General features: G+C 42.4%; 1 protein-coding gene across 4 annotated transcripts in view; it reads left to right on the forward strand.

Annotated features, from left to right (window-relative positions):
* Positions 1-18,811, forward strand: part of LOC113019660 (uncharacterized) — a 30,787-nt gene extending 11,976 nt beyond the window's left edge. For 3 of the 4 annotated variants that reach the window (XM_026163443.1, XM_026163445.1, XM_026163442.1), the window contains 6 exons: positions 17-115; positions 460-786; positions 3,719-4,048; positions 6,403-6,732; positions 17,491-17,799; positions 17,878-18,811. In XM_026163443.1, coding sequence (XP_026019228.1) covers positions 17-115; positions 460-786; positions 3,719-4,048; positions 6,403-6,732; positions 17,491-17,799; positions 17,878-17,969 — 1,487 coding nt within the window. In that variant the 3' untranslated portion in view covers positions 17,970-18,811. The remainder of the gene's footprint in view (positions 1-16; positions 116-459; positions 787-3,718; positions 4,049-6,402; positions 6,733-17,490; positions 17,800-17,877) is intronic. The other variant, XM_026163444.1, reaches the window with a different exon arrangement.
* The last annotated feature ends 3,188 nt before the right edge of the window (positions 18,812-21,999 follow it).

Consider the following 21,999-nt stretch of genomic DNA (forward strand, 5'->3'; position numbering starts at 1 on the left):
TTGTTTTTTTTCACAGAACCATTTCCACCCTGGGCCACAGCTCTCCTGGTTCTCCTGGTTCTTCTTGTGGTTTTTGGATGTCTTTTATTTAATTTCCGGCACTATTTCATGTCAGGTGAGTGTCTCCTACTACACTACCCATAATGCTGATGGTTAACAGGTGTCCTCTGGTGGTCTTTTGACTGTGTTCAGAGCAGACACATGAGGTCTTCATGGTTTCTGGTATTCATTAGCCCCAGGCTGAGGCTCAGTCTGTCTGTTCTTCTTCATCCAACATGTCTGCAGCACTTTACAGGACGCTGCAGACTAGTTACCAAAGAACGAGTCAGGAACACATCAGGAACAAATTGAGACACAATCTGACTGAGACTAGAAGACAAGGAGGGACAGGGAGGTCATGTGACCGTCAGTAGCGCTTCTACTAATGTGTTATATTCTTTTATGATTTGTTGTCCTCAGATTACCAAAAGGTGGAGGTGGATTCAGGGGTGGAGTCTGTCCAGCTGCCCTGCAAAAATATAGTTAACTTTCTTAAAGACACTAATGTGGAGTGGAAAGACAGAGACAACAGGATGGTCCATGTGTATGAGAATGGCTCTGACCAGCCTGGAGAACAGCACCAGGATTACAAAGACCGAACAAAGATAAAGAGAAACCTTCTGAAACCTGCAGACTTCAGTCTGACACTGAAATTTCCCACATACAGAGATACAAACACCTACACCTGCACCATCAGCAGGGGGGGAAACATCCAGATAAAGAAACAAGTGGAGCTGAAAGTCAGAGGTCAGTGATGTAGATACAGTTTAGAGCTAAAATAGTATTTCTCTTTGTTTTTCATATGACACCCAGTTGTGACCTTTTCTTTAGTCTGATTTCTTTATTTTTGCATTCACAACTCAACAATGAAACCTCAAAGCCAAGGCCTGTAAAACGCTGTTACTGAATGTATACTAAGTGGCCTGGCTTCAGCTGGTTATGGCAGATGGTATGAGTTAGAATAATGATAGGTTGTTGAGTGTGTTTTTCTTCTAACCCTGCCACTTTGAGTTAGGGGAATGGAGACATTAAAGTGTTCTCTCAGGTTAATCACATCTGAATTTATTCAGAAGGAAGTACAGGAGAAATCTCTGTCTTTTAAAAAGATTTAATTTGCTTCGGCAATTGGAATTAAAACTTACAGCGCTGGACCTCGATGTGAACACAGTTGTCTGCCTCACACTAGACTAGGGCTGCTCAATTAATCGAATTTTAATCACGATTACGATCTGGGCTTTCAACAATCATTAAAAATGACTGAGCCGATTATTAGCACCTCCCTCATGCTTTACTCTCGCGCTGCTCCGTGTGGCAAATCGAACGCACCTCTCTGCATTTCGAACACGCGTCACAACAATTAAGAGGACCCGAGGGAAGCTCGGAAAGCTAAGCAGAAGTTATTTGGAGAGGAGAGTGACTGCCGTTGGTTGAAAAGAGATAAAAAAAACCTTCAGTGGTGTGGAAACATTATGGGTTGGCGGAGTCAGACGTGGATCAAGTAGACATAGTGTGTAAACTTTGCTACAGTGTCGTAGCTGCACCACAGAGCAACACTGCAAAGTTCACTAAACATAGATGTTTACATTTTTCATTTATTTCTTATATTGCAAGCATTTGCACTGTTATCAGTATTTGCACACTATTTTATATTATTTTTTGACAATCTTTAAATACATTGTTATTGTTAAATAAATATCGTCAAATAATCGAGATCTCAATTTCAGTGAAAATAATCGTGATTATCATTTTTGCCATAATCGAGCAGCCCTACACTAGACATCCACCCTGGCAAAGCAGCATCTTGCCAATCTGTAAATTCGAACAGGGCATCTGTTTTTGATGCTGAGCAGGTTACCACAGAAGAAATATCCCTCCTACTTTATTTCGTGTCTGTCTTTTAATTACAGACTAGAAGTTTCACCACAAGCATGAAACAATACTTTCTCCTAAAGGGAAACAGTTTTAAACATCATATTCTACTGAAACTACAGGACAATGTTTTCTGTGACCTACCTCTGCAACAGAAGGCTATGTAACCCACATAAAGCTGCTGGAATATTAAAATCATTGTTCAGTGGTGATTTTGACATGAAACAATATTTCTGAGGAAATTTGATTTATAAGTAGCGACATCAACAATTTGCTACTTCATTCCTGAAGTTTTGACGTGGAAGAAAAATTATTTATTAATTAATGTGTTAATTCAGGTTAGTACAGCTTGCCTCTAAAGGACTAAAACACTTTGAGGTTCATTCAAATTAATGTTTTTATTGAGGTCTGTTCAGTCTAAAGCCAGAGTTTTTACCATTTCTAATCTGATAGATCACCATGGTAACTGATGCTGAACACATCAGCTGGTCTGCAGCAGGTCATGTTCAGAGTTTGAGGCTCAAAGTGTCCCATTTTCACTGATTGTTTCCCGACGACATGCTTCACGTGTGATATGGATCCTCTGCTGAAGGAATCTGCTTTCTATCCACAACCTGTTGATCCGTGTCTGACTAACAGCAGCGCAGGAAGCCCTGCAGTTACAGAGAAACTGTCTGAGTCGCATTGTTGCTGCAGTTTACCTGCAACTGCTGTGAAGAAAAAGTCTCACTGTGTTTGTGTTTGGTCCTAATCTGCTGCCTGTCTGTTTGACATGCTGGATTTCCAGCTGATCGATGACAGATTAGAAACTGATCAGTCTATTGATCACACAATATTCCATCAATAGAACTGATTTGACTTTGATTTGTGTAACAAAGTGATTTCCACGTCTCCTTCATGATGTGACAGTGTCAGAGCTGAATGCACTGGTAGAGTCCATTACTGCGTTCCTCTCACGCTTACTTGCAGCTCCACTCTTGTTTTTGTATTTTTTGCTGTGATAATTATCTTCATGAGGGCTTCTAAGCAAAGAAGGTGCCACTCAGTCAGTTCTCTTTGTGCAGAAGAGTCACGTGATGCATCAAATGCCCCTTTTAATGTAAATGAGCTCAGAGCCTGAAGCAGAAAATCTTGTTAACAGAGAAGGAGGATCTGTCATTGGAGTTTAGAATTTGTTTAATTCAATTAAATTTCATTTATATAATGGTAAAAGTCATCAGTCAACTCAAGGTGCTAACGCCAGTTTGTTTGTGTTGGCTGTTGCCTGGATATGTTGAACTTGTGTCATAGAAGTTTTAAATAAACTGCAAACACCTGGTGAGCATTATTTGAAGTTGGTGACGTGCTGCAGCACAGAGAAACGCTCTGGTCAAACACCTAAGCAGTCTCTGAAGATGGGTGTGGTTGCTCATGTCTTATATGCCTCACAGACAAGGAAAATTTCTCAACACACCACGTGAGTCTATACCTTTAGTTCAGCTTATCCTTGAAAACATTCCCTTCAGAGAGAAAGAGAGAGAGGATTACAACCGTGTTTTCTACTTAGACATTGCCTAAAGATTTACATCCCAAATCCTTCCTCCTTATTCCCTGAGATAAGGATAAGATAAGATAAGGAGATAAGGAGTCTCGCTGTCTGTTTTACGTCTCACATGAACTTATAATGGCCCCGCTGTGAGAGTGTGTATGTGTGGTAGAGCAGCCAGCCCAACATGTTTTCAGAGTAAATATTTAACTTCATCAAGTCAAAGAATGGTCTCAGTGCTGTTGTTGTCTGTACAGCTCATGTTTTGCTTTTTTGTCCCCTCAGTCCCTCAGGTGGAGGTGGATTCAGGGGTGGAGTCTGTCCAGTTGCCCCTCAAAACCATAATTCACTTGCCTGAAAAAGCTAAAGTGGAGTGGAAGAACAGTTCAGGCAGGATAGTCCACGTGTATGAGAACGGCTCTGACCAACCTGAAGAACAGAACCACTGTTACAAAGACCGAACAGAAATGAATATAGACCCACTGAAACCTGGAGACCTCAGCCTGACCCTCAAACACCCCACAGACAGAGATAACTCCACCTACACCTGCACCGTCTACAGCACAGATAAAAAAACAATCCTAATGAAGAAACAAGTAGAGCTGAAAGTCAAAGGTAAGAGCATACTTGGTTTTCACAAGTATTTAATATAATGACCAGCTGTGACCTGCACTCTTGGTTTCTGCTTAGAAAAGAATAGAATTCCATTTATTGTCACTTTACACATGTACAATGAGATACAGAGCATCTCCTACTCAGTGCAGAAATGTGAGAAAAGAAAGGGGGTGAGGTGCACAGTCCTGCAGCACTAGATACATATGAAGTGTATTAAAAAATAAATACCTAATGTACAATTATACAAATCTGGGATTTTTGTTGTGGGTCAAACTGCAGTCGTGGGTGTAGAGAGAATACAGGAGGGGGCTCAGCACACAGCCCTGTGTGGAGCCGGTGCTCAGTGTGCGAGTGGAGGAGAGATGAGGGCGGAGTCTTACAGTCTGGGGCCAGTTTGTGAGAAAGTCTTTTATCCAGGCACATGTGAGAGGAGGGAGGCCAAGAGTGACCAGTTTGGTGATGAGGATGTCCGGGATGATTGTGTTGAAAGCTGAGCTGTAGTCCACAAAGAGCATTCGGACGTAGCTTTGCCGCTGTTCTAGGTGACTTCTGTGGATCTGTTCGTGCGATATACAAACTGGTAGGGGTCGATGTGCTGAAGGGTTAGTCTCCCGAAGCATTTCATGATTACCGGTGTGAGGGCCACAGGGCGGTAATCATTCAGGCTGGAGATGGGAGACTTCTTCGGCACTGGGATGATTGTGGCTGATTTTAGACAGGATGGGATGGCTGCCTGATCCAGTGAAAGGCTGAAGATTCTGTTGAAGATGAGGGTGAACTGGTGGGTACATGCTCTTAGTACCTTGCCAGGTACTTCGTAGTGGACCGGCAGCTTTCCTGCCGGTCCACTACTAGGAACACATCTGAACGATGTGGGAACCAGGTGAGGATGAGGATGGGAGCAGGGCTGAAGCAGATGTTGTAGTGTTTCAGAGTGGGCAAAGAAGCTGTTTATTTCCTCTGCCAGCTGCACACTCAGGTTTTCTGTTTTCACAGTGCAGCCTCTGTGGTTTGTGACGTCTTGTATGCCCTGCCACACACCCTGTGTGTTGTTGCTGGACAGGTGGGACTCTATGCTTCCTTTATGGTCTGTCTTGGCTTTTTTAATTCCCCTTTTCAGATCAGCGGAGCAGCCCTGTACAGAGCTCTGTCACCTGACCTGAAGGCAGCATCGCGGGCTTTGAGGAGTGTGCGGATCTCGCTGGTCATCCAGGGTTTTTGGTTTGGGAAAAGCCAAATCCTTTTGTCCACAGTCACATTCCCAATACAGAACTTGATCCAGTACTGATCCTGTGAAATCTTCTAGGTCCTGGTGTTCAAATATGTCTGTGTGAAGCAGTCCTGCAGTTTGGAGAGAGCATTTTCAGGCCAGGCTGTCTTTGTGGTGGGCCTGGCTGTGCGTCTGAGGGGGGTGTAGGTTGGGGGGAGCAGGAGGGAGAAGTGGTCGGACTGGCCGAGGAGGGGGAGGGGTATGGCTCTCTATGCATGCTTAATGTTGGAGTAAACATGATCTAGAGTGTTTTCTCCTCTGGTGGCACAGTTGACATGCTGATAGAACTGTGGGAGTACAGTCTTCATGTCAGTCTTATTAAAGCCACCTACAATTATGTGAACACTGCCAGGGTGGCCCCCTGCTGTTCATAAATGGTGTTCAGCAGGATGGAGAGCGCCGTGTTTACATTGTCGCTGGGTGGAATGTACACAGCCGTGATGATCAATACTGTTAGCTCTCTTGGTAGAAAAAAAGGCCGGCATCTTACCGACATGAACTTGAGGTTCGGGGAGTATTGACTGTTTATTATTGTCCCGTTGTTGCACCAGCTTTCATGCACGTAAATACAAGACTGGTGCTGGGTACCGATGTCTATTAGGTCCTGGCAGGTGTAGCGAATGTTACACTCGCTTGAGTGTTACACTGGGAAGTAGCCAGATATTAAGTATTCATAGGTCAAATGGAGAAATGTGCCTTTTTATTACTGCATTTGATCAGATTGAGTGAGATTAATAGCTCTGTTCTAAACATCTGAGGTGAGGACTTGAGGACTGAGTGAATTCTTACTGGATGAAGCCAAACGATTATTCTCCCCATTGATTCACACACTCAGATCCTGGATAATGGAGAAAGTTGATTATCTCAGTCCTGGTATTACTGATAATGACTGATGATTACTGACATATCTACCCTATAATATAAAGCGCTTTGATGCGACTGATGTTATGTTAAGCCAGCTAACGCAAAGAAAGTGGAGCATGTCAGAGCGGAGCCAGTCAAAGATAATTCATTCAAAGAAAACCAAAGAAAATGTGCTCAGTGCTGGTGCTGTCTGTCACATTATGCTTTGTTGTCCTCTTAGTCCCCCTTGTCGAGGTGGAGGATTCAGGGCTGGAGTCTGTCCAGCTGGCACACAAAGCTACACTTAACCTGCCTAAAGACGCTAAAGTTGAGTGGACGGACAGTTCATACAGGATGCTTCACGTGTATCCAAGCAGCTCTGACCAGCCTGAAGAACAGGACCGCCGTTACAGAGGACGAACAGAGATGAATGAAGACCTGCTGAAAAATGGAGACCTCACCCTGACCCTGAAACACCCCACAGACTGGGACAGAGGCCCCTACACCTGCACCGTCTACAGCACGGAGGGAAACATCCTGATGAGGAAGCAAGTGGATCTGAAAGTCGGAGGTCAGTGCTGCTGCTCTGTGTGTGTGTGTGTGTGTGTGTGTGTCTTAATCTGTTATATTATTTAAAGCATTAGTACTTCTGTTGGTAGTGTGAATCCAAATAGAAAAAAGCCATTGGTAGGCTGTAGTTGTGGTAGTTACTCCTCAGTGGGCAACATGAAGGAACCTTTAAGGAACAATGTAAAGGTAGAAGAACTTGACATGAGACAAACTGAGCTTCAGATTCAGAGCAAGCAACAAAACACTACCAGTAAACACAATCTGACCAACCAGTTAGTGTCACACAGCTCAGTTGGAGCAGACGGTCTTTTGTTTTTCGCGCTCGATGTGTGTAAGAGTCCAGCAGACAGTCTGATCCAGTCTGGATTTCTCATGGAGAGATTTCTCACTTCAGGCTCTGATTCTGTTCTCAGACACTGAATTTTTGTCCCGTTTTCTTCATCCTGCAAAGCTGTTCGTGTTCAACACGACTGATGGAACAGATCCACACAGTCATTCAGTTTGTTTGGAGGAAGCAGCTCATCTGAGGTCATGTGATTATCAGCAGGTTTCAGTGGAGCTGATTTAACTCTTTGGTCCAATAGAGCAGCTCAGACTGAACTGTAGAGATGAGTTGTGTTGATCCTGAGGACTTAGTGATGTGTAGAAATAATGAAACCTTGATATATGACAGGTTCTGTGGCTCCAGGTTGAAGATGTGTTTTAAATCTGGTGCTTTCTTGAGAGTCATATTGTCCTACAAAGAAACCGATCTTGACAGAAGACAGGATCTGTAATTAGAACTCTTTGAACTCTTTTCTCTAATGTTTCATTTTAGGTCCACAAACACTTTCAGCAGTAAGTAGATCCACACCGACAGGAGACATGACTGTGAAGCAGCACCATCAGACTCTGGTCGTCTCCAACATCTTTAAAAACTGCTTTGACTTTTTAGATCTCTGTCGTGTTACCTCCTGCTGTTGTCTCCTTCTCTCCTTCAGCTTTCTCTATAACTCCGCTGCAAACTGCTGCTGCCATCTGTTTAGCTCACGGTGTGTTTGTTGTCCTCTCAGACTGTCATGTAGAAGTGAAGGACGGGGCGAAGTCTGTCCTGCTGCCCTTCAAAACCACAGAAAACCTGCCTGAAGATGTTAGAGTGAAGTGGAGGGACAGATGCAACAGGAAGCTTCACGTGTATCAGAACGGCTGGAGGGCTGAAGAACAGCACCAGGTTTACAGAGACCGAACGAAGATGAATGAAGACCTGCTGAAAACTGGAGACCTCAGTCTGACCCTGAAACACCCCACAGTGAGAGACAGTGGGAGATACAACTGTGTAGTCGACAGCAGGAATCTCTACAGATACAAAACGGTGCTGCTTAAAGTCAAAGGTTTGTTTATTTGTTTGTTTCTGACTGTCTTGTGATTTGAGTTTGACTTGTTAGATATGTTGGATTATGTTTCAACAGCAAAAACAAGTAAAATAAATCTAGTTTCAACCACTCTGGGCATCAACAAGTGGGAAAATTATATTTATGAAACTGACTTAGTAGCCTTGATACTGTTTTATTGGTGATACTTTAACGCAATGTTTCCATAAATTAAATTTCTCTCACTTCTAAACTCATCATCATACACAGACACTAATAAGAGAGCTCCAGGTACCACAATTTACATTAGCAACAGCTTAATCTTTAAGTACCTTCTATCCATTTCTTCCTCTTAACCGGGGCAGCAGCCTAAGCAAAGAAGCCCAGTCCTCCCTCTCCCTCCCCAGCCACCTCTTCCAACTTGACTGGGGAGCACCAAGACGTTCCCCGGGGCCTCCTCCCGGTGGGACATGCCCAAAACACCTCACCCTCATTTCCACCACTCGTATCTGCAGTCTCGTTCTTTCAGTCACTACCAAAGCTCACGACCATCGGTGAGTGTAGGGACATAAATTGTTTGAGAACTTCACTTACATTCAGCTACATTCCAGTGCGAGTCAGTGATGCTGTTGGATTCTGACAGTCTGGAAAAATGAAGTTGTAAATTTTCTTCTCACATGTAATTCTGATGTGAATAAAATACCGCTTCAGTGATTCAGTTTTTAGAGGTGCTTTGACTTGAAATGATCGACTTCATTGTCTGACTGTCTTGTGTCTCCTCTGCAGGGAGAGTTCAGGTCCAGGATCAAACAGGGGACATCAGGAACAGAAGCAGCTCCATTGATCCGACTCCTCTGATGGCTGATCAATCAGTTTGATCTGTGTGTTCTTTGATTATTGATCAGTGATGTCAGAGTGGAGTCAGTGTGATGTTGTTGTTGTGTGTTTGAGACTTTTAGTGTCCATGAAGGTCTCTGCTGCCGTAGATCCTCTGAACTGTGACAGAGGTCTCACTCTGGAGGAAACTCTCAGCACTTTCCAGCAGCTCCTCCATCATGGAGGACGTTCCCTCACTGTAACAGGTGGAGGAGAGAGGAGAGGAAGCACAGGTGGATCCTCTGAGGAAGAGGAGCGTTCCTGCAAACCACATGATCACATGACCAGAGTTGTTTATGATAAAGTCACATTGATGGGTTTTCAGAATTGTCTTTTACCTGTTATGTCACCATAGTAACTGACTGAAAACATCCATTTCTGTTGCTTATTTCTGTTTTTCTTTATTTCAAGCATGTAAATAATCAGTAAGCCACCATGACGGTATCACAGGAACATGTTCCAGTTTGAAGGTCGCTCTCTACCAAAGCAGACCTGTGATCACTTTAAGAACGTGACCTGTGGTCTGTATGTCGTCTGTCTTTGTCCTGGTCCTCAGGTTTGGGGCCATGTTTGAGTTTTGGTTTGTATTTATTTGATTTATTTGTAATTAAATTATAAGTTATTCAAATTTGACAGGCAAGTTTAACTGATTCATAATTTTTTTCCATGTTTGTTCATGTTCATGTTTTTGGAAAGCACTTGGTAACAATGGCTTTGAAAATGTTTTCTGAATAAACTTTTTTATTATTATTTACTTTTTATAGTGTTTTTTGTTTAACCGTTAGATTTGTTTTCCCAGTCGGTGTTTTCCTGGATGTTCCCGTCTCACCTTGTTGTTCATCTCTTTGTCCTCGTCTCTGTTGTTATCTTCTTGTCTCTGAATTCATTTTGTTTTGATTTTACTTTTGTTTCCTGTCACTATTCATTAAAACCATAAAGAATGAAATCTACAATAAACTGTTCACTGTGTGATAAAAACAACATGATTTTTAAAAAGGCTTTGAATTTAAAATCTTACAAGTTGTTTACAGTAGATGATTAAGAACTTCAATCTCTGTACATGCTTTTAATGCTCGCTGCCATCTGCTGCCATCAGTGAGCTAAAGACAAACAAGTGTTGCTGCAGAAAAACTATTGTTATTACTTATTTTGGCCAAACAGCAACTTTTTCTCTCTTGTAGTGGCTTTTGTGGTGGCGCAGTGTTTATTTCATGCAGTGGGGTAAACCCAAATCATGAGATGGTAGCTAAGTAAAATGGTTATGAGTAAAAGAACGCATGTATTGCTAATTAATATCAAACGTAATATAATGAGTTACAGATTTCATTATTTTGTGTGAATTTCAGCGCCCCCTGCAGCCCAGGTAAAACACTGGTAAGCCTTAAAAGTTTGTACCCGGGTTAGAGAGATCCCACACAGTTCTTTTTCCTGAACAACCAGGACAAAGTGACAGCCAAGCTTTAAATAAGTGACAAAACACTTCAGTTAAACGCACAGGAGCTTAAAGTGATTTTATTAGATAAAAAAGTGGAATGAATGAATCAAATTCAGATTAAAAACGAATATGATGCGTTTCAGAGTTACTGTTTAAGTTCATGTAAATGTGTATGGGTGCAATAAGCAAAACAGAAACTCATTACAGCAAGTGACAAGTGTCTGGAGAAGCCTCCATCACAGCCAGTGTTACTGTGTCATACAGTAACAAACTGCTTTCTTTCCACATCTGTCTGCACAGTAACGGGACTTCCTCTGCGGTTAATTTATGCTTTCTATTTCGTGTTGCATTATTTTATTTTTAGAGCACGTTACCTGACTGGTTTTGTCCCTGCACTGTTCTGTGTAGCATCTTCAAATGTCCACTAGATGTCACAAAGACACAGTGAACGTGGAACATGCGTGAACCTGTCGTGTGGATTGTGACATGCTCTGAATCCACAGACACGCACAACAACAGGGAAATTACACAAAATGCACTCAAAAGATTCAAGAGTTCGTTTTAACCTATGACATAACAGGATAACCAACTTAACCTTTAATAACTGTTGTATGTTCACCAGTATGATAATGATGAAGCAGTAATCTCAGTTAACGTGGTTTTATTAACCAGCACAGCAGCAAAGAACTTACATGCTTGGATTCAATAACGGAATGGCGCCTATACCACTCAAAACATACACACACCTACACGGAGGTACGGCAAGCGGATTAGGACAAAATACCAAACTAACAGCAGGTTATCTACAATAACTATTCTTGAGCCAAAACGTCCTGTAAAAATTTGAACCTGAAACTTCCCCATAAACTCAGATTTCCAAGTCGGAGCAGCCCCACCAACCCCGACTTAACCATCAAAGACGGCAGCAGTGATTGTAAGGAGCGGTTCTGAATCAGGCCTGCATCAGCTGCGTGAGTCGCTGTGTAAACCACACACAGCAGTGCACAGGCTCAGTCTGTGACTGTGCTGCAACAAACAAAAGTAAAGGCGTTCTTATGCTGTGGCGTTTGGATGGTTGTACGTGCTGAGAAGCAAAACAAATCCTGTTTGTCGTGTTTTTCCTGGAACACACCAGCAGCTGTCAGTAGTTACAGCTGGAGGAAGGCGGGGCGTTTCCCTCACATACAAAACACAAAGTTCCAGGAACAGCAGTGAGGCGTGTGTGGGAGCTCTGCTTCTTCCAGGCTTACCGGACTTTGTGGCTGCTGTGGTTTATAAAGGAGGATGAAGATGTTGCTGTTGCTCCTCCTGAGCGGTAAGAAACTCTCTGAGCTCCGTTTACCTGTTTAACCTGCACTCAGTCACAGCACAGCGCCACAAATTCACTCATTCCCGGAAAACAGCGAGTGTGTGAACGATGTCTGAGAGGCTGAGGACCAACAGACTGCGGGCTTTCAGGTGGAAGTTTCTAGCAAGAGACACTAACTAACCACAGTAGCTATGTGCTACAGTAGCTCAGTGTGCGTGGGCGACGCTGATATGAGACATGAGTGCAGATAAGCGTTAAGTCGCATGTGATTATTAATGTTTGGAGAAACCGACATGAGGTTAATGTGTTGCTGTCGGTCATCAGAAAGCAAACACCTCTTGTCTTCCCTGCTCTGCTGTGTGGTTTTCCTGCGATCTAAAACTATTTTACAAATGCGGACAAACCTGAAAAAATACTAATTACACAATATATTAAAAACCTAAATGCATGTGAGGACGCTGTGAGGAACCTTGGAGTCATTTTTGACCAGGACATGTCCTTCAACGCACATATTAAACAAATATGTAAGACTCCTTTCTTCCATTTGCGCAACATCTCTAAAGTTAGAAATATCCTGTCTCAGAGTGACGCTGAAAAACTAGTTCATGCATTTATTACTTCCAGGCTGGACTACTGTAATTCATTATTATCAGGATGTCCAAAAAACTCACTGAAAAGCCTTCAGCTAATCCAAAATGCTGCAGCAAGAGTCCTGACAGGGACTAGAAAGAGAGAGCATATTTCTCCTGTTTTGGCTTCCCTTCATTGGCTTCCTGTTAAGTCCAGAATTGAATTCAAAATCCTGCTCCTCACATACAAGGTCTTAAATAATCAGGCCCCGTCTTATCTTAATGACCTTGTAGTACCATATCACCCTATTAGAGCACTTCGCTCTCGCTCTGCAGGCCTACTTGTTGTTCCTAGAGTATTTAAAAGTAGAATGGGAGGCAGAGCCTTCAGTTTTCAGGCCCCTCTTCTGTGGAACCAGCTTCCAGTTTGGAACATCTGGTTTCTGACTATAATGTCACTTTTCATTTATCTTAAACTCTGGGTCAAACCCACAACATGTATTTGACTTGAGTTTCTTTGTGTGTCCTCAGTTTCCCAGCATGCTCTGGCTGTGGTGGTGGAGGTGAATGAGGGGGAAAGGTCTGTCCTGCTGCCCTGTCTTTTCTCAGGTATTACACCTGAGGACACCACAGTGATGTGGACTTGCAGTGACCTCGATCCCAAATCTGTTCACCTACAAGGAGAAAAAGGAGGAGACGATGTTAGAGGACAAAACCAGCGTTACAGCAGACGCACATCAATGAATCGTTACGCTTTCATCATTAAAGACTTCAGCCTCACTCTGAGGAAACCCACAAAGACTGACAGCGGCAACTACACCTGCTCCATCAGTGCTGGAGGGAAAGAACGGAAGCTTAGAGACATCCAGCTGCAGGTCAAAGGTCAGCAACAAGCCCAACACCTGCTGTAATTACAGGTCAATACTCTAGTCAAAGGTCAGAGGTCAAACTGATGCAAATTAATTCCCAAAGTCTTGTAAAAATACAGATGAAACCAGCAGCATCATTTAGCACAGATGTAACCTCAGAGGAAACACAAACAACAAAGCAGGAGATGACTGCAGAGAACTGCTGCAGCCTCTGGAAAATGTGACAGACTCATGTCAGCTTGTGTGCAGAGGGCTGTGTTTACCACACACATTTCTGTAAATATGTAAATAAATGACATTCTATGCATCACCCAGCACAAAACACTCAGAGGAATTTTGCTGCTTCTACGCTTTATGTTGTGGTTTCTTGTCCTCTCAGACCAGCAGGTGGAGGTGAAGGTGAGGGAAGGGTCACAGTCTGTCATCCTGCCCTGCAACACAACAACATCTGACCTGCCTGAGGACAGCACAGTGGAGTGGACTCGCTCTGACCTCGGACTCATCACAGTCCATGAGTATTCTAACAGAAATGATGACCTTATGACTCAGGACGAAGTTTACAGGGACCGAACGAAGATGAATGAAGACCTGCTGAGAACTGGGGAGCTCAGTCTGACCCTGAAACACCCCAAAGTGAAAGACACGGGACGATACATCTGCACCATCTACAGAGACAAAGACATACTGAGACAGAAAGTAGTGCTGAAGGTCAAAGGTCAGTGCTGTAAGTTGAGGTCAGAGGTCAGTTTTCTAGATACAGGTCACAGGTCAGAAATCTTTTTTATGCTTCTCCACAGAACCATTTCCATCCTGGTCCAAAGTTTTAGTGGGTCTCCTGGTTCTCCTGGTTGTTCTTGGGGTTTCTGGAGGTCTTTTTTTTTTCATTTGCGGCAGTATTTCATGTCAGGTGAGTTTCTTCTACTACACTACCCATAATGCCGAGCGTTAGCAGGTGTCTGCTCATTTTTCAAACCTCTTTTCCCCACTTTGTGACACACCTGCCGGGGATCAAACACTGGTTTGTGGCTCTATAAAAAGGAACTCCGTAAACCTTTGACATCTGACAAAAAGTCAGAGCACTCTTGAGACAACCATTCATTTAGTGTTAATGGTGATAACTTCATCAATTTCTTCACAAATACAATTTTAACCATTAGAGAAAGAATTACCCACAAGATCAAGGTAGCACGGAGGGAGGTTAGCCAAGTATCGGAGCTGCAGAAAGGTGCTACAAGAAGGTGCCTAAGAAGTCCAGCAAGCTGTCGATGTCTGAGGCCTTACAAACTGCCAACCAAATACGCACAGACTTGACCAACTGCCAAAAAATGTAGTCAGATGATAACAAATAGAGAAGGTCCTACCAGTGGCTGGACAAAGCTGGACTGAAAGACAGCACAGAGGCACTAATCATGGCAGCACAAGAACAAGCTCTGAGCACAAGATCCATAGAGGCTGGGGTCTATCACACCAGGCAAGACCCCAGGTGCAGGCTGTGTAAAGATGCCCCAGAGACAATCCAGCACATAACAGCAGGGTGCAAGATGCTAGCAGGCAAGGCATACATGGAACGCCATAACCAAGTGGCCGGCATAGTGTACAGGAACATCTGTGCCGAGTATAACCTGGAAGTCCCGAGGTCAAAATTCTCCTAGGGTGGTGGAGAATGACCGAGCTAAGATCCTGTGGGACTTCCAGATACAGACGGACAAAAGGTTGGTGGCTTACCAACTGGATATAGTGGTGATAGACAAACAGAAGAAGACGGCTGTAGTGATAGATGTAGCTGTACCGAGCAAGCTCAGGGTACGCAGTGTTATTGTATATGCATGTTTCTGCTTTAATCTGCTGATGCTGCTTTGGGCTTGGTGGAATTTAAACACAACAACATTGCTGGCAGAGGTAATGTGATTTCACTATAGTGTAAATTGCATAAACCAGCACATCAAACAGGAAGTCTAGATTGATTCTCTCTTTAACAAAACCTAATCTCTGATCCAATTCAAAGCTTAGACAGAGCTGATAGTTGAGTGGATTTGACATGTTCTCATTGCCTTGAAGCCTTCTAAATGTCTTCCTTTCTTCTTCTGATGAAAACCCAGAAGTCCTGAGTAGTCTTTCAGGCATGGTATTCATCAGCCCCAGGCTGAGGCTCAGTCTGTCTGTTCTTCTGCTCTTCATCCAACATGTCTGCAGCACTTTACAGGATGCTGCAGACGAGTTACCAAAGAACGCGTCAGGAACACGTCAGGAACAAACTGAGACACAAGCTGACTGAGACTAGAAGACAAGGAGGGACAGGGAGGTCATGTGACCATCATGTTGTGCTTTGTTGTTCCCTCAGGTTACAAGGTGGTGGTGGATTCAGGGGAGGAGTCTGTCCGGCTGCCATGCAAAGCTATGGTCAGATTACCCAACGATGCTAAAGTGGAGTGGACGGACAATTCCATTTCCAACAGGAAGGTCCACGTGTCTGACCAGGTTGGAGAACAGGACGAGGTTTACAAAGACCGAACAGAGATGAAGAGGAACCTGCTGAAACCTGGAGACTTCAGTCTGACCCTGAAATACCCCACAGACAAAGACACACACACCTACACCTGCTCCGTCTACAGCCGTGAAGGAAATCAACCAATCATGAGCAAGAAAGTGGAGCTCATTGTCAAAGGTTAGTCGTGTGTTTATATTCAGAACTCACATATATTTCATATAATCCAAATTTGTGACCTTTTACACACTAATTTCATTATGTGTGTGTGTGTGTGTGTGTGTGTGTGTGTGTGTATACACACACACACACACACACACACACACACACACACAGCGCAGGAAGCCCTGCAGTTACAGAGAAACTGTCTGAGTCGCATTGTTGCTGCAGTTTACCTGCAACTGCTGTGAAGAAAAACAGGCTTTAGATTTTGTTGATCCAGCTAAAACAAAGAAAGTCTGGATATGTCGATCTTGTTTCATAGGACACCTCTGTGATAACAACTGCAGTATCATTGTCTTTCAATAACTGCAAATAAAGCTTTTATTCTAAAATAACCAGCTCTGCTGCTGATTGGACATCAAAGGCAACTTCAGGGGAATCAGTCAAACATGTTTTAATTGCAAATATTTAACTTATTCAGTGCAATGCTTATTGTGCTCAGTGCTCTGTTGTTGTTTCAGTCCCCCAGGTGGAGGTGGTGGATTCAGGTGTACAGTCTGTCCAGCTGCCCTGCAAAGCCACAGTTAATCTGCCTGAAGACGCTAAAGTGGAGTGGACGGACAGTTCACATATGGCAGAACAGACCTGGCAACCTTGAAGAACAGTTTGTGTTTTACAAAGATCGAACAGAGATGAAAAACAACCCGCTGACAACTGGAGACCTCAGTCTGACCCTGACATACCCCACTGACTGGGATGGAAAGACCTACACCTGCACCGTCTACAACGGACAGGGAAACACCCTGATGAAGAAACAGGTGGAGCTTAAAGTTAGAGGTTAGATAATACTTTGATTTTCACATGTGATGTACATAATATGGACGTTTCACCTTTTTAACACTAATTTATCGCCATACTTTGTCCTTCTAACTGCTAGATTTCCTCAGTGAGCTAGGAAAGGTAGAGCTTACTGATCAGCAACAGTTTGGAAATCGATCAGCATGAAGCTGAAGGAGAATCTGTCAGAGCACAATCTTAAAGTGAACTCTGAAGCTGATCTGCAGACATCCCAGGGAGGTTGTCCAACAATAATCGAGACAAGGACGCACAACACAAAGAAAGTCTACTTGGAAATCTTTCTTTAGTGAAAAAAGCAAGAGCAAACCAGATTTACACAAACTAAAAGCATCAAAAGTCAACAAAAGGTTCCTGATTGAAAAATTAGAAAATGTGGAAAAGGGACTTACAATATCATTTCCATTACCTTAGTTTCAACTCTGTTTGTGCTTTGTCTTTATTCAGTTGGAGAAGATTCTCAGCAATCCTGCTTTTAATGGTGTAAGCATCAGTTCCACATCTTTAACTTAGAAACATTTTGGGGCTTCAAACAAAGAGATGTACAACTGATTGTCATCTGCATTGTGTAACAAATAATGTCAAAGTGCCTGAACTCTGGTGAAGAGGGAATGGATATAACAGAAATAGTAAGGGTAAACTGCTTGTCTTGCCTATGGTGTGTCACAAGGTTCAGTAGAGGACCTGTGCATCCACGTAATCATCAGCTGTGAACAACAGAACAAAACACTGAGACATGGACAGGCAGTAAAGTCCAAGCTTTATTAATCTCATATGAGAGGGAAGAATTACAGTGTCAACTCAAATAGAAATTTTCCCTCACAGCTTATGTTGTTTGTTGTCCTCTCAGTCTGTCAGGTGGAGGTGGAGGAGGGGGCGGAGTCTGTCCAGCTGCCCTTTCAAACTACAAAAGACCTTCCTGCAGATGCTAAAGTGGTGTGGTGGGACATTCATGACAGGAAGGTCCACGTGTTTTCAGACCAGGCTGGAGAACAGGACCAGGTTTACAGAGACCGAACAGAGATGAATAACAACCCGCTGAAAGCTGGAGACCTCAGTCTGACCCTGAAACACCCCACAGAGAGAGACAGTGGGACATACAGATGTAAAGTCTACGGGAGAACCAGCAGATACAAAAAAGTGCAGCTCAGAGTCAAAGGTTTGTTTGTTTGTTTGTTTGTTTGTTTGTTTGTTAGTTAGTTAGTCCCTGTCTGACTGTCTTGTGTCTCCTCTGCAGGGAGAGTTCAGGTCCAGGATCAAACAGGGGACATCAGGAACAGAAGCAGCTCCATTGATCCGACTCCTCTGATGGCTGATCAATCAGTTTGATCTGTGTGTTCTTTGATTATTGATCAGTGATGTCAGAGTGGAGTCAGTGTGATGTTGTTGTTGTGTGTTTGAGACTTTTAGTGTCCATGAAGGTCTCTGCTGCCGTAGATCCTCTGAACTGTGACAGAGGTCTCACTCTGGAGGAAACTCTCAGCACTTTCCAGCAGCTCCTCCATCATGGAGGACGTTCCCTCACTGTAACAGGTGGAGGAGAGAGGAGAGGGAGCACAGGTGGATCCTTTGAGGAAGAGGAGCGTTTTCAGGCTATGTCCACATGTGCATGGGTACTTTTTGGACTTTCATCCACATGATTAGCGATCCACATGGATCCCTGACAACCAAGGGTTTTTATTTATTTATTTTTTTTACAACTGCTAAGTGAAGATTCTCAGATTCAGAAGATTTTCTGTATTTACATGAGGACAAAGAAACAGATTTTGTCTCGCACCTTCAGAGGTTTGTGTGTCTTTATCTATTTGTTAGATGTCAGTCTGTATCCTGTTATTGTTTGTGGGCTTTTGATTGGCCAACACTTCCTCACAGTTATGGTTATGTTACCGCCTGGTGCTTCTGCATGCTCTTGGCAGCAGTTGAGTTTATTTATTATTGAGATTTTAAAAAAAATACTTTGAAAATGTGTTTGAAAAGATATCATGTTTCATGTAATATATTAATTTTACTACATGAAAGAAAAACACAAGCGTGCCTTCACTTCAGTTATAAACCCAATCATAGTGTTAAAGTATTAAAGTTGTGACCAGCTCCACTCAGTATGAGCTGTTCACTGTTTCTCTTTGCTTATTGGTTGGATCTGCACACAGAGGTCAAGACTGATATTTTTACATTTTGTATTTATATAATGATAAACTGTGAAATAAAAACTTTGTAAGGTTTCATTTGATCAGTGTTGTTCTTCTTCTGTGGTGTTTCTGATGCTCCTGATGTGTTTGGGGCTGAATGTGGGCTTCAGGAAAGTTCGATTTAAGACTTTTTTTAAACCTCATAACATCACAGAGAATTAAAATTTGGGCATTTTAAAAAAGTTAGATGGAAACTTTGGTATCTATGTCATCATGTTGATTCTGTCCTGAGGGCATTAAACACCTCTTTGCCTGCAGAAACAAACTGTCTCACACATATGAAGTTGTTTGCACACAGACAAAAACATCTTCCTCCTCTACACCGATTTAACAGGAGAAATTGGATCAGATTAAAACGGTATGTGCTGCCTATAAAAATAAATAACTCTCATTATATTCAGCAGTTACTCTTTTTACTTATAATAAAGAGAAACTAACTGCTTATGCTTAATAATCCAGAGTTATATTTGCCTTTAATCAAGGGTGAAATGTACCGTGGTACTCCTTTTCCCACTCCACAGGTTATCAGGTATGTTGGAGTTTCTCCACCTCAGTATCAGGCTCAGAGCTGCTGAATCCTGTCATAAAGGCCACCTGGTGAATAATTCCTCATATCCTGTATCTGATTGGTCTGTGGGAATGTGGTGATTTTAAAGTTTAAAGATCAGCAAATATCTGAGCTCACAGTTTTCTCCCTCTCTTTTCACACACGCAGTGTTTCAGATATTCATAAATACATTCTTCTGAATATTAGCTTCCACTAATTAGGCAAAAAGTAAAGTCTGATGAAACTAAGTCTCTTTCATTTTAGTAAAAGAACATCAACAAACTTATCTGATAAGAGGAGGAGTGCAGTTTCCTCATACTTTCCATCCTGTTCATCCACTTTTCTGTTAGCCACGCCCCCACAGGTGAACCAGCAAATCACTGCCTCCGTTCTCACAAACGTCTGATCTGTGGCCGGCCGGACTTCATTCCACAGATGTGCTTTAACAAAGTGTGAAGCTGAACTCTGAGCTGTGACAGTGAAGCAGTGTGAGAGTGTCAGTAGATGATCAGCAGAGGAAAGTGAAGCTGCTGTGAGCTGATGTCCTGAAGGGCTTTTAAAGAGTCTCTGAGTTTGACAGGAACATGAAGATGTTTGTGGTGTTTGTGATGCTCCTGCACGGTAAGTACACCTTCCTCTCTCTGCTCTCATCATCAGCTTTTCTTTCATCTCTCTCTCTTTAATGTGTTGAAGTGCAGCAGGAGGAGATTTCCATCAAACACTGGATTCTGATTCAGATCAAACAATACGACTGCTGGAAGTTTCAATAACTACGTACTTTATCAAAATTTTTCATAGTTTACCATGTTTCTGTTTATCTCTTTGTTCATTAAGTTTAGTTTGTTCACACGTTTGGTTACAGTGTTGTACTGTGCAGTTCAAGAGGATGTATTCTCTTTAATAGAACTTTTTCAGCTGTTTTACTTTAATTCCTCTTTAACTTTTCACACATTAGCTTTAATTAGCTTCGTGAGTCATTTCAAATGAAATATACATATGGAAAATAAAATGTGCCCATTAGAAACAATTAGGCACTGATAAGATTCATCTGGTTCAGAGACATCGTTTCTGTGGACACCGGCAGCTGGAGACCTGATGGTTCAACAGTCGATCCTGTTATAGTTTCTTAAAATGTGAAATGTAAATTGTCAGTGGACATCCGTGTGTACTCCATGTGATGAAGAGAAGAGATTTATGTCAGGTCTGAGTGGACCTGAGAGGCAGGATTAGAGGTTTAGTGAAGTCCTATCCGGTTTAACTGAGTGATATGAAGTGATCCACTTCTTACCAGGATCAAGTAAAAAAACAAACAAAAAAACAGTGAATGTCCATCAACCTGCAAACAGTGAGAGCCTCTATGGTTTTTATATAGATTCCACACTGAAAAAATAAAGATAAGAATATTTTTATACAAAATGTAGATTCTTAATAACATCTCCAGAAGTCGATTCTGTTTATCTGGACGTAGCCTTTTGTGGGAGAAACGTTTCATTACTCATCCAAGTGACTTCTTCAGTCTCAGCTGACTGCAGGTTTCCACAACCAGTACATTTGCATAATGACTGAAACCAGCCTGCTGAAGGAACAATGGGCTGGGAGGTCAGTTCCTTAATCTTAATTATGCAAATTCTCATGACCATTAATCAACAACCACTGATCAATGGCCATGAGTACCTTTCACAGAGAGTTGGGGAATGGCTGCAATCACAGCATTGTAAGATGGTGACAGATGTATCCTTAGGCTCCCTCCTCAATTCAGAGATGGTCTTTCCCTTTTCACGTAAATGGCCTCAGTACTGGAGTACTTACAAGGTTTATTTACAGGAAAAAAGCAAGACTGGACTGGAACACCAAGAGAAAAGAAATAAATCTTGAAATCATGAAGCATACCTTAACACAAGCAGATGTTTAGTCAAAGAGTTCATTGTATTTACCAGTTTCCAAAGGACATTCGTGGTCCTCATTTAAGTTAAAGCAGATATTTGTGTTTGAAAAGTCCCTAAAAGACACAAGTCTCAAGCATAGTTTTTTGGCAGTTTTTTCTGGTGTCACATCTTTTTTGGGTTAAATTTAGCTATGACATCAGCAACCAAACTGTTGATGATAATCACTTTCTGGTAAGTTTTATGTTCCGAAATCCTCCATTATGTCTAAGATTTGGAAATACAGCAAAATCAAAATCAGGGCTAAAATGAAGAAATCCATCCTAAAATCATACAGAATGTCTCATCACTCACAGAACTTTAATACTGTACTTATTTGTGACCTGAGGTAAAGGGTGTTTGACTGGCCCTTACTGAGGTTAGCAGTGTGTTTTACCCAGAATTGGTGAGTCAGGTGCACTGATGATTACTGATAAATAAATTAAATCTTTTAGTTATGTGAGAAATCTGATAGTTTTGCTTCAAAGTCTAAATAGATTCTACAAAAGTAATTAAAATTAAGAGTAATGTTGTGACATGTGCAGCTGGAATGGAGGAAAACCTGTTTTATAGCTTTTGAGCTGCTGGCAGGATGAAAGTCTAACTCTGGAATGAAGCACACCTAGGCTACAGGTAAAGCAACATTGTTCTCCGCCCCTCACATCACTTACATGCAACAAAACCAGGAAACAAGATGTTTT

The sequence above is a fragment of the Astatotilapia calliptera genome, chromosome 3 (assembly GCF_900246225.1).
Source record: "Astatotilapia calliptera chromosome 3, fAstCal1.2, whole genome shotgun sequence".
In the NCBI taxonomy this organism is placed as follows: Eukaryota; Metazoa; Chordata; class Actinopteri; order Cichliformes; family Cichlidae; genus Astatotilapia; species Astatotilapia calliptera.